The following is a 13,857-nucleotide window of genomic DNA, read 5'->3' on the forward strand; positions in this document are numbered from 1 at the left end:
TGCACTAATGTGCATGTTTGTCGTACCCTCAAACCAAAAACTTCTATTGGAATTGTATTACACTCTTTACCAACAAAATTGTGAGGTAAACTCACTCACAACACATATTTAACACCAATAAATATATCCTGTCACACTACCCACAACTATAAATTTTAAATCGTAATAAGTATACACACGTGTAATTTTAACAAAGTAACCTTTAGTGAGGCAGGTCCTATAGAAGGTAATTGGTTTGAGGTCTTATATATAATATAAAAGGTCTGGTTTTTGCAAGTGAAACCAAAACTCAAAATGCAAAAATTTTAAATTCTACCACTGCACTCCGATGTCGTTAAAATGCACTAAAGCTCTAAGGAACATGTGTTCTTCGTGCAGTTTCTCCCAAAATTCCATTCTCTCGTAGAAGGGATTTGTTCCTTTCGTTAGTTCTGAACCTATGCTTAGATAATTCAAAGCTTTCTCATCTTGGACCGGGTCCCATTTTATTTGGAGTAGCGTATCGGTTTCATCTGGCGTTGGATTCCTAAAAGAACGATGAAAACATTTTTTCATTATATAAAAAAAAATATTGCCATTGCTACACCTAATAAAGTTTTATACGTTGATGAGTAATATTATATAATATTAATCAAAAATAATAAGGATAAAAAACATTTTAAATCTTGAAAAAATAACACCCAAAAAAATAATAACAACAGTGGAAATCAAAATTATGGCAATTTAATAATAATAATAATTATTCTGACATAGTAACTTGGCATCGAGTTTGTTTTATCAAGTGTACAAGAGGTCGTAATATTGTAATCTGTCTCAAGATAAGTGAATACACAATATTCTTACCCGTATTTAGCAAAGTTTGTCCACATTTTGATAACTCTATTTCTGGTATTAACGGAATCCCGACTCCCTTCACATTGTGGTAAATCCGGCGGTTTTATGCGAAACAAAAACGCCACTTCAGCTGAATGCCCAATAGAATTCAAGAAGTCCAGTTGTTTAGGGACATTCCATTCGCCGGCATAATTCAAAATGTAGTAATAGATAGGACATTCTGCAGTAAACTGACTGTGAAGTTGCACAGTTTTATTGACGTAGTACAGGAAGTAATAGTCACTTAATAACTGCAAATACTGCGTACGCGTGTGCTCATTCATAGTCTGCGTTTCTCTAAAATAAAAGTTCATTAGCTGGCGACCGATGTTTTTTGACGAACGTTCGTCGAAATCGAGCGACCTCGGTACGAGCAGCGCCACATCTTTATTGTACTTCTCGAAATCGGCGTAGAAATCATTCTTTATATATTGTAGGACGGAAGCTTCGATGTTATTGCTACCGATTATAAAAGGCACCTTGTTAAAGTTCCCCGATTTGATGAGCACCGCAGGGCTTCTGTTGAGGAATACAGGTTGCCCTTCGAACTCTTCCTCGACACAGGGTTTGAACCTCGAGTCGAAAACATCACCATTGGTGCATTGGAATTGGGAATCTAATAGTTGCATATACGCTTTCATCATATCTAAAGCTGGTATTAAACGTAATTCCTCTACTATATCATATTTACTGGTTTTGGTTATACCTAATTGTTTGGCGAATTGGAGGACGTCTTGAATGGGATTTTTCGCCAACGCCCACCTGTTGAGGGCGGAGGAACTTTGCATTACAGCCTTGTGAAACAGTCCCGTGGCCATGGGAGATAACATCATAAAGTGTACAGCGGAACCCCCGGTTCCACCCCCGAAGAGCGTAACATTCGTGGGGTCACCTCCAAATATTGGAATATTTCTTTGAATCCATTTTAAAGCCATAACTATATCTTTTAGGCCAACATTTCCAGGCGCTGTGATGTCGTTGATCGACAAGAATCCAAACGGTCCCAACCTGAAGCCGCATCGCACCAAAACGATGCCTTGTTCTACTATGAGTGTTGGGTCACAGATGTTGTCTATATAAAACAAATAGTTGTAACTTCCAATCCAAAACATAACAGGCATCAATTTATCAGGTTTTATATTTGGTGTGTGCACTTCTATGTACAGACAGTCCTCAGATCCATGGATTTCGTCATCCACACTGAGGCACAGTGGCGGTGAAGCATCTTTTGTGCAATCTCGTAGGTTTGTCCATGGTCTTGGTGGAATAGGTGGCTGAATAAATTTAAAATAAAATTAAAATCATACAATTATAATTATTAGTTTATATTATAATAGCAGACGAGCCACAGTTTCACCTGTGTGGTTTCATTGACAATATTAAACCTCTGCATAATTACATACACAACTCTTTTATGAATTTTCTATACAAATGATACCAAAGGAGCTGGATACTGGTGAATTAGTAGGTAATTTATACAATCCCTAGGCAATTTATAGATTACCTAGGTAATGTATCTAATGAACATTCATATTCATAACACTCTATACATTGCCTAGGCATTGTATAAAATACCTGAACTATACATCCACATTGCCTGTAACATATATAAGCCTACTTTTGACTGTAGCCAAGTGTTCTGCTGTAAGCCTGAGATATGTGGCTTTGAACACTGGTGTTTCTAAAGTATTTTATATTCCTAAAATTTTTAGGTAATATATGGAAATATAAATTAACTGTTGGCTTACCATAAATCGTAGATTATCAACAGGAGGCTTAGCATATGGAATACTTTTATATTTGTACTGAATTCCACCATTTTGTTTATCTATGTATCCACATATTGGTCCATCACTTATTTCTACTACTGATCTGGCTTCTTCAGGAATGTCATCCATTTCTTATATTATATAACTACAAATTGATCTGAAAAAAATAAACTCTGTTCTGAAATTCGCTTTTTTTTTAATATAATTATCTTCAATTATTTTATGCTATGTGCATAAATAAATAAAAATATAAATGTATATTTATTTACTACTATCATAGTATCGCCCTCTGAATACTCATATCTCCTTTCCAACAAAAAAAGAATCATCAGAATTGGTTCATGACAAAAAAGTTATGAACATATTATGAACATACATAAAAATAAATAAAGGTATACCACCTCCTTTTTAAAGTCAGAAGAAAATGTTATGTATGTTGGTGATGTCGTAAAGATTTATGTTGTTGTAAAAGTTGATATCTGATGTCTGTATGTAAAAAGTGCTATAGTTGTAGAGATATAAAAACAAAATAGCACAAGTGTAAAAAAACATAATGATTGTGAAGCAAACTTTTGTAAATAGGAAATACATCACTTACCAAAGTTCATAGGTCAATTGGTCCCATTTTAAAACATTCATGATGATTGGAGATTCTATCAGAGATATTATAACACTCTAGCGACCTGTTGAAATACATATTATTTTAGATATATTCATCATCATCATTATCCACCCATATTCGGCTCACTGCTGAGCTGTCTCCTCTCAGAATGAGAGGGGTTAGGCCAATAGTCCACCATGCTGGCCCAACACGGCAGACTTCACATATGCAGACAATTAATATCCACTGGGCTATCACGGCTCTTTTAGATATATTAAGTTATAACTTTTTTTTCAAATACACATTTTAGGGTCATGTCTATTAATTATGAGTAACATTTGCTTTGCCCTCCAATTAACTAAGCAAAAAAGAAGAAAGTACAAAAAGTATTCTCACATCTCTACTTTGGAAATGCACAACTACAGAAAGATCTGACTGTAAATTTACTTTCTAGTAGATTTTTTTTTATTCTTTACTATTTAGCCGTTGATTACAATATCACCTGATAGTAAGTGAGGATGCAATCTAAGATAGAAGCAGGCTTACTTGTTAGGAGGAGGATGAAAATCCATCAAAAAAATACGTAAAAAAGTGGAACCTTTTGTGACAGCTAGTTCTGGTATATTATCACCACAGTTATTCCTGTCCAAAAGCAGCATTGCTGTGTTGTGCACTGAAGTGCATGGTTGCCAGTAACTACAGACAAATAATGCCAAAACACCTATTCGTCAGTTGATGTACATAGGGCTGGAAGTATTATATGTTTATTGCATGGCCTGAGAAGTGTAGCTCTGTTTACAATGGGGATGATGACTAGGTTAAAATATATTGATTATTTAAATTAGTTCATATTGACCTTATTTACCTGAATAGCTAATATTCAGGTAATAGTAATTTATTTTAATGTAATAAAATGAAAAATCATAAAATTTTAGCTTCTTTACAAGCAAAGTGACATTTTGTATTATATGAAGTTTAAACATAAATTACAAATAACAAAGATATTAATTGATATTGTTTGAACGCCCATACAAATGTAATGCTAACTAAGATGGATCCTGTTACTTTTACAAAATTGCTTTAATAGCATACTCTTAATATATATTTAATTTATAAAACTGTCATCATCCCTTTGTATTTGCAATGGTTTTCTATTTTTCAAGTGCATTATCTGCTTTATTCAACAATAACTTTTACACTTGATTAAAGCTCTAGTTGGGGGGTTAAAAACAGCTGTTTCTATCTGTTGCTCCCCTTGGTAACGCCCTTCCAATATTCGCCCTCTCTTGAATACTATTGAATTAACACTTATCATATATAGCTTTGGCTCTGTTGTAGTAAGTTAAATGATTAATATGAGCTGCATCGTGTTTCTATTTATTTGATTTGTTTTTTTTTTTGTTTCAATATGTCCCAAGGGAGAGGCAAGGAGTTGTGTCTAGTCATTTGAATGAATGTTGATCCAAAATGATAAAAACATGATCTTATCTTTTATCACTCACATCGCAGTCGTAGATAAATGATTCATCTCCAATTTAAACTAAAGTAGCGATAAATAAAACTGTACCTCAATCTGTTACCAATCTTTTCTTGTACTTTCGTGTCTAGAATCTAGATAAACAGTCTGAGTGAACAAACAAAACAAACACTTGTTGAATATAGTGTGGAAGTACTGAGATAGATAGTGTACTTTAATTCAAGGTCGTTTCATTATCAGTTGGATATCGAAAGGAATTAAGGAATTAGCAAACAGCGGACACTTCCATGAGCAACAACGAATTTAAATTTATTTTACAATTGTCAATTACATTACATTTATTTTAATATGACAGTGAGGGTGATTGATAGCGCTGAGCGCACAGACAACACAGACGTTACATATGTCAATGTAAATTTTATCTAGAGTCTCAGACCAAATACCTTTAGACTTGTATTGCACCCAATATTGCAAAACCAACAAAATTGTCTGACGTTGTATTGAGAGGGGCGAGTTAAACTCACACATCGAACATAATAAGTAAAATAATGTAACAACGATAAATATAACACATCGCTTAAGCTCGTTACGCCGTTACACAGATAATTCAATTGATCGATGTTTTGATGTTACAGCTGAAGAATCTTAGACTATTAATAAGAACTATGCAAAGTTTTTGGGCAAGAGTAGTGAAAAATATTTTTCAATACTCTTGACCAAAAACGCAGTCATAATAGCACTCCACAGCGGGGCTAAACAAGCATTTCATCCTTTAGGGGCTAAAGTAATTTTGTTTTTTTTTAATTTTGGTCTGTTACGAGTACTAGCCTACTATAAAACGAAAAAGGTTTAATTCGTAAATAGTTTAATCATACTAAAATAGTGAATAGTGATCTCTATAAAACGAAGGAGGTTTTACTCGTAGATAGAATCATCTTAAGTGGGTACGAGTTTAAAATAAGTAAGGCCCTGATTGTCTGATAAAAGTTTGAAATTGGGACGAAATGTAGCGTTCTTGTCTGTGGAATGCGTAATTTGTTTTAGATTTGGTTTTTATTGAGTTGCGAGCTGCGTCTCCAAAAAGAACTTTAACATTGAATACTGTACTGAATTTGACGGCCGCGTGGCGTAGTGGGTAGTGACCCTGCTTTCTGCATCCACGGTCGTGGGTTCGATTCCCACAACTGGAAAATATTTGTGTGATGAGCATGGATGTTTTCCAGTGTTTGTGTGTATTTATACATTATATAAGTATTTATATGTAGTATATAAATGTATATGATTATTATAATATCAACTATCTAAATACCCATAACACAAGTTGTATGCTTACTTTGGGGCTAGATAGTGATGTGTATTGTTTAAGTATATTTATTTATTTATTATTATTTATTTTCTCGCAATCGTAGTGAAAAGTATAGTGTAACAAGTGGGGCTAAATTCATTATAAACTCGGTTTCTATTTAGCGGACCTCGCTTTACGGCTCGTGCCCTATACAGGTATACCTCTTATGAGTCTTTTTAGCCCCTTGTATAACAATCTAACTATAAGGGTTCCTTGTGGATTGCGGAACCCTAAATAGGGTCAAAAATATTTATAATACGGATTTACTCGTCTATTCATATGAAACTAACATTTAGAGAAAATTACGGCCACTATTAAACTGGATTGTCGACCTGTAGTCCATTTAAAGGCTCTCCGGTCGTTGGGAGCCTTTGTGTGAAACGTTACAAATGACCCACTCATCCCTATTTGCCGCATATGTTGGGTGATGAAGGTAATCTGGGCAAAATTGTTAAACCCGGCAGCTAAACTCAACCCCTGATTTAATTTACTTAAATTTTGAATTTACAAGTGACTAGGTAAGAAAAGGTTTTAATATATAATTCAAAATGTATTCAGGTAAGTGTTTCGGGAATCAAAATCGTTCAATCGGGAAGAAATTACTAAAAGTTTTTAGGCATCTTTGTGTATCATAGCATAGCATTCAGGTGCCTATTTTTAATCTCTTAGGTAATGGGTTAACTAAGTATAATTTGATACATACGAGAAGAAATTACTCATTAAAAGATTTTTCATGTATTTAAAACATATTTTTATTACATCTTAGCTGACGCTGTTTTTGATATTTTAGCTGATTTTTTTTTCTGCAAGATATAGGGATTCCTATATCCTTGTAAATTTTCCTTCAAAAACAGAAAATATATTTTTGACGTGACAACGTTTTATAATTCGATGGAGCCGGCTGCACACTCGAAAAAAGATGACATCATGCGTCGTTCCCTCACTCTAGGGTTGCCAACTATTTTTACATCAAATAATCTTGTAATAATAACAATTCTGGTCTATGAAGATTATTAAACAGTATTTTAGAAAAACGAACATTTTTTTTTTGAAAAATGCAACCATTCCACCAGTATTTTCTGACGTTGTCACGTTCAACTATCGTCAGTAAACTTTACAGACAAGGATTTTTTTTCATATATTTGAGGGGATACTTTTCTTCAACCAACCACCAGAATTCCAACTGACTATTTTTAGGCTACATACAACAACACTGTTGAGGACTAATAGAAGTTTTGAGCCGGGAGGAAATGCGAAATATTCCTGGGGATCTTATAGCTACCTAGGCACAGAAAACACATGTACAATAGTATGACAGATATGTAGATAAGTAGCTTAAAACAGTGGAACAGGCGTTTAATAATCATATATTATTCATCGAGAAATATGCAACTTAGCCTATAGGCTGCATTTAAACTCACTATTATTTGCTACATTATTTACTCGTATGTTAAGAAAATATATTATTTCATACAAATTGAATTTCTGTTCCACTACGGAAATGGCTTACGATATTACGACCGAACGGCTCGGGGACGGCGCAAATTGAACTGAAACGGTATATTTTTTCATGATCAACCTAAATATTTGCAAGTAAATTACATACAATTTCGTGCTGATCCGAATAAACTTGATCTCAAATATTATTATACTACTATGCTCGCGACTGTGCCCGCGTGAATTAGTGTGATATATAGAAAAAGGTTTGGTTATTTATTTCATTAGTTAAGTCGCGGGTTTTCGTATGTAAATCCCGGTCCCGGAATTCTGGGAAGTATATTAAGTTTCTTGTCAACCTTCTCCTCCTATTTAAATCACTATAATAGTAAACAAAATTTGATTATATATACGTAAACAAAGTACTTAAGAAAATATTTTTTTGAATTCATCAACCCTTCTCGAGTAATGAAAGAAAAAAAGAGAAAATCACGAGTGTAGGGTACCTATTCGTGTATTAAAGCTATCTATTAATTTTTGAAAAATAAAATGAAAAAAAAAGCCGTGATAGCCCTGTGGATATGACCCCTGCTTCCGATTCTCGAGGGTGTGGGTTCGAATCTGGTCCGGGGCATGCACCTCCAACTTTTTAGTTGTGTGCGTTTTAAGAAATTAGATATCACGTGTCTCAAAGGAAGGAAAACATCGCGAGGAAACCTGCATACCAGAGAATTTTCTTAATTTTCTATCTGCCAATCCGCATTGGGCCAGCGTGGTGGACTATTGACCTAACCCCTCTCATTCTAAGAGGAGAATTGAGCTCAGCAGTGAGCCGAATGATATGGGTTGATAATGTTAATAAACTAGTAAATTACACAACATATTATATAATTTGACATATAATTATTATGAAAGTGTTGACATGAAATTATATAAAATGTTATGTGCGCCTAGCGTTAATATACATATCAGATTTTTTGTGGCATATTGTATTGTTTTTAATGGTATTTATTTAAAGCACGCCAACAATACACATATTGTTGGCGTGCTTTAAATAAATAAATAAATAAATAAATAATTTTATAAAAAATTATAATTTAGTTTGGTCCACTTCTTTATCGTAGAACTGTCTCAAACTATCCTGGTCCATAACAGACTCGTCGCAGAACTTCATTTTCTCCAAGTAGTTTAAGTGCAATGTGTTAATGTCTTTTTCCATCATGTTCTTGAAGGCGGCGGTGTTGAGCATGTTGGCGAAGAATTTGCGATTGCTGGTGAAGAGGGGGGCGTAACCCACTGTCGTTTTGGAAAAGTCATTGATGTAACTGTTGAGATTGTCCACCATAAATCTAGAATATAAATTGTTCTTTAAAAGAATATTAGCCATGTGCCTATATGTATAAGTTGAAATATTAAATCTCGTTAAAAGCGTTAGCTTTGGCGTTTTCTATTTTGTCTAGTCTGCAGTTTATATGATTTATTTTTAATCTATTTAGAAATAATAAAAAAACGCCTTTATTTTCGTATTGGCTTTACGGATCTTCATCGATCGTTTAGATCTTTTAAACCATTCAATGGATTTTGATGCAGTTTTCTGCAATAGATAGAGTGATTCAATAAATAAATTAATTAAACAAATAAAAAAAACCGACTGCATAAATTATACTTAAACTGAAAAGAAAAAAACAAGGTCAGTCCAGAAGTGTAGAAAGCAATTAGAAAACAGTCGGGACCTATTAAAAATGTAGACGAAAATCATTCTATTCAATAGAATAGGTCCCGACTGTTTTCTAATTGCTTTCTACATTTCTGGACTGACCTTGTTTTTTTCTTTTCATTTTTAGTATAATTTATGCAGTCGGGTTTTTTTATTTGTTTAATTAATTTATTTATTTCACACTTTTTAGTTAAGATAGATGGTGAAATTCGGATTTATTTGTTACGTTTGTTACATGTTACAAAGTACGATAATGTATACGTCCAACCGAGGTTAAGTAATTTATATTTAAAAAAAATCTACGGAACCCTCGGTGGGCGAATCCGACTCACACTTGTCTGATTTTTATAATCAATATTATTATTTAGTCTATTCTATTTAGTAAAGTTTATCTTTACTTTATAAACCTCGCACCCATAGCCATCCGCCTCGCGTATTTTGTTAGACAATTAATAAATAACGTTTTTCTAATTGTGGTTTTTTTTAACATGGCCATGATATACCATTTTGAAATCTTCTCAAAAAGTCCTTGAATTTGATACCCATGTTGCAATATTCAAAAAAAATTTTTTTTTTTCAACTCGAGTCTATAGCGTCTCACAGTCGTCTTGTTGGTATTTTTTAAATTTCACCTATCTAAGAACACTTGGGTTATTAAGACAAATCTAACGATATCTTAATTACGAAAATCCGTCCAGCGGTTTGGAAGATATGAGGTAATAAAGAATATTACTAACGGGTTATTTATCAAACAAAATGATGAACTGTACCATTTTCTATACCTACCTTAATTTTCTTAGGTATATAAAATGGTACCGACCATTTTCTGTACCTCGTATAGAAAATGATGATGAATGATTATAGTTAGGGATACTGGATAACAACATTATAATATTAGCGGACGCGTAATTTCGTTTTTCACAAATACCGCGGGTACCATGATCTTTTTCTAACCACAACCTCCTCTCTTCCAGCTAAAGTCTCATTAAAATCGGTTCAGCCGTTCCAGAGATTATCCCGGACAAACAGAAAGACAAGACAGACAGACAAAAAAATTAAAAAAAATCGATTACGTTTTATTATCGCGTGAATAGCTTTAAGAACTTGAAAAAACACAGTTGTCTTGAAATCACAGACATACACTTTATATTTATTTATATAAATGATGATATACTTGTAGATAGATATAAAAGAATTATTACCTTTGATTCGACATTGGTGTATTTATGCATTCATCGAACATATGATAGTATTCACCAAACACATCATTTGCTATTTTAATGGCTTTATTGAATCTGTCATTAGAAATGAATAAAAACATGTTTATTCAGCACTAGCTTTTAGCGGTTTTACCGGTTCACGTAGGAATACAGAGATAATATATATCCTTTAGTTTTCCTCGATAAATGGGCTAACTAACACTAAAACGAATTTTCAAATCGGACCAGTAGTTCCTGAGATTAGCGCGTTCAAGCAAACAAACTTTATAATATTAGTATAGATACACAATCTACACTAATACTATAAAGAGGAAAGATTAGTTTGTTTTTTTGTAGCTCTGACATTACTGAACCGTTTAAAAAAATCTTTTACCTTTGGAAAGTATATCAGCGCGCTCTATACTAGATATATATGTATTTTATCTCCATATTCCCATGGGAACGGGGATTCGGACGAAACCGCGGGTGTCTCATCATCATCATCATCATCATCATCATCATCATCATCATGGATTTACAAAACGGAGGTCCTGGGTTCGGTCCGACCAAGCGATTTAGCGTTCCGGTACGATGCCGTGTAGAAACCGAAAGGGGTGTGGATTTTCATCCTCCTCATAACAAGTTAGCCCGTTTCCATCTTAGACTGCATCATCATTTACCATCAGGTGAGATTGTAGTCAAGAGCTAACTTGTAGACAATAAAAAAAAAAGTCAGGATCGAATCTCGAACGATATTTAACACTATATCGGCACTGTCTTTAACTTACTTGTTTTGATCAACGCACCCACTATGTACAAAGAATAGGAGTTCCACACTAATAAATAACCATTTCGCATATTGCATACTTTTTGCTGTGTGATATATTTTATCGCTGTTAAAATAAATCCAGAAACTGAAATATCAATCGCCAATAATACTCGAATACATTTTCATCGTAAAATTGTTACGTGCAAAGTGTAATCGGAAATTATTCATAACTAGCTGACGCCGCGCGGTTTCACTCGCGTGATTCCCATAATAATACTGGGATAATATATAGCCTATAGCCTTCCTCGATAAATGGGCTATATAACACTGAAAGAATTTTTCGAATCGGATCAGTAGTTCGATTAGAGATTAGCACGATCAAACAAACAAACTTATGAGCTTTATAATATTAGTATAGATCAGTGGTGTGCACTAGGTTTAAACTAGGGTAGGCATTATTCGTATAAGTTGTAGAAAATGGTAAATTCCATTTGTAAGGTTCGTCACAAATCCTCGGTGTAGGAAATACATTTTAGCATCTATGAAATGTGTGTATAATTTCTTTATTGAACAATCAATTTATTATTAATCGTATAAACCTAAACGGTTGGACTATATTTATGAAATTTTATTACAGCGTATAAATTTTTTTCAATCTCTGTATAGTCTAAATCCACTATTTGTTCTCAGTAGGTGCCTATAGTCGAATAATGAATTCAGCGATCTCTTTTGAAGTTTCCTGTGATACCATTTTTTATTGAATCAAAAATAGTGATGTGACAAAGTGAACGATCATGATTCACATAATATGTTCTGAACCAAATTAGTAAATAATTTTAATAAATAAAAGTTACATCTGTTATTTATTAAGAAATTTCTCAGTCTAAGGCTTAATTAATAAACGTAAAACCTATTTTGAGTCACAGTGATAAAAATAAAATTATTCTAAGACCTTATTTAATTTGACTTATCTCCCATGAAGAACAAACAACTAAAGAAGTTAACAGAAGAATAGCAAACGGCTGGAAGAAGTGTACTGGTCACTAAAAGAAATCATGTAATGTAACGAGCTAAGCATGACAATCAAATTAACTGCAGGTAATCACTGGAGGAGGGCACAAAATAGAGCGGAGTGGAAAAGACTGGAGGAGGCCTATGCCAACAGGCACTCCGAATTACTGACATATACTTATATGTGTATTACTCAACTCGTATATTCGTAAAAAAGGTCTTATTATTATTATAAGTTTAAACTAGATATTTTAAAATGGAAGATAAAATGTAAAGAAATATTGAAGGAGTTCCGATACCAACACATTAGTCCCTGCTCAGTATAGAACCGTATGCACTCTCGTTGATCTTCGGAGTACCGATATTAGAATAAATTTATTGTTATTTTTTTCTGTCTCTACTTTTTCTTCATCTTTATTTTCATCATCAGACGATTCTAAACTTAGTGTTTGCGTTGGCTTAGGCTCTAGATATTTGTTTTAAATTGTAGTTTTTTGACCATCACAGAGTCGAACATTTGAATAGTCATTGTTTGTTCAATGCAAATAAACAAACAATCAAATCTTTCCCCTATATAATATTAGTATCTATATTAAGTCGGGTTTGTTACAATACTTACAACACAAGAACGGCTGGACCGATTTGGCTGACAATTGGTGGAGGTACCTTAGAACCAGGATGACATAGAAAAGGGTACTTACTTAGGGTAGGGGTAGGCTTGAGTAGCTTGGCTTAAATTTTCAAATCGGAAGTAGTGGTACCCGATCAGATGAGAGATCAGGGCAAATAGGTAAAAAATTGATCAATTACATAATTTACACAATTTTTCTTTCAACCGTCTGTCACTAAGCGCTATGATAGAAATTTCTGTTCAAAATTCCTCTTTGAGAGTGAATGATCTGGGGCACTATTTTTTACCTATACAGAACAAGACATCACTATGACAATAAATATGGTATCATTATTTTACTAAGTGACATTAGCATCTGTCAGAAAATTCGCACGATTATTGATTATACTATAGGTGGCGTTGTGATCGGATTCTTCGTTTAATTTCTATATTTCAACTAAAATTTCATTTTAAGCTAACCGAAAACCACTCCGTTTGCCTGAAGCTATGGTTTTCGGATAACTTTGAGTTTTGCCAACGGCAGGACGGCTATTTATATCTTTAGATTAAAATCATGATCAGTGATTATACTCATCACAAATTGTATATAAAAATTACCTACTATTCGCGAGGGGTTAACCAATAAATTTACAATATGAAGTTTTATGAAATTTAATTTTATATCGGAGGTATATTCTATCCAAATATAAATAACATTATACTACTTATTAAAACTATTACTTAGAGGTAGCCATACGAAAATTGAGTGAGATAGACAAATTTTGCGAGTCAAGATTGAGAGACGGTCAATAATTTCTCAAGTGACTTTCAATTTAGTTTCGCTGAGTGGTTGCCGACAAATCAAATTTTCGATACCGACTTATTAAATAACTTGTATAACCTATAATACATGCAAGTTGTCCGTATACGTACAAATCTAGTAGACAAACTTTGATTTAAAACATTAGTTATAAATAAGTAATTAAATTTAAAGATGGCCGACTTGTAGCTCGGAGGAATGTTTTGATTTAAGAAAATTAATTATATAG

At 33.4% G+C, this 13,857-nt stretch overlaps 2 protein-coding genes across 3 annotated transcripts; both read right to left on the minus strand.

The window, feature by feature from the left end:
• Positions 1-280: 280 nt before the first annotated feature.
• On the minus strand, positions 281-5,057 carry LOC112048952 (juvenile hormone esterase). 2 transcript variants are annotated; one of them, XM_024086664.2, is made up of 5 exons: positions 4,746-5,057; positions 3,241-3,325; positions 2,622-2,799; positions 844-2,147; positions 281-526 (listed from the first exon to the last, which is right to left on the minus strand). In XM_024086664.2, the coding sequence occupies exons 3-5, from the start codon at positions 2,769-2,771 to the stop codon at positions 313-315; spliced, it is 1,668 nt and encodes a 555-aa protein (XP_023942432.1). In that variant the 5' UTR covers positions 2,772-2,799; positions 3,241-3,325; positions 4,746-5,057; the 3' UTR covers positions 281-312. The 2 variants fall into 2 exon arrangements, with proteins under 2 accessions (XP_023942432.1, XP_023942431.1); XM_024086663.2 differs by having other exon boundaries at positions 282-526; positions 4,811-5,057.
• A 3,280-nt stretch (positions 5,058-8,337) lies between these two features.
• LOC112048973 (uncharacterized) lies at positions 8,338-11,325 on the minus strand. The gene is made up of 3 exons (XM_024086685.2): positions 11,207-11,325; positions 10,422-10,514; positions 8,338-8,851 (listed from the first exon to the last, which is right to left on the minus strand). The coding sequence occupies exons 1-3, from the start codon at positions 11,281-11,283 to the stop codon at positions 8,593-8,595; spliced, it is 429 nt and encodes a 142-aa protein (XP_023942453.2). The 5' UTR covers positions 11,284-11,325; the 3' UTR covers positions 8,338-8,592.
• Positions 11,326-13,857: the final 2,532 nt, after the last annotated feature.

Source organism: Bicyclus anynana, chromosome 12 (genome assembly GCF_947172395.1).
Source record: "Bicyclus anynana chromosome 12, ilBicAnyn1.1, whole genome shotgun sequence".
In the NCBI taxonomy this organism is placed as follows: Eukaryota; Metazoa; Arthropoda; class Insecta; order Lepidoptera; family Nymphalidae; genus Bicyclus; species Bicyclus anynana.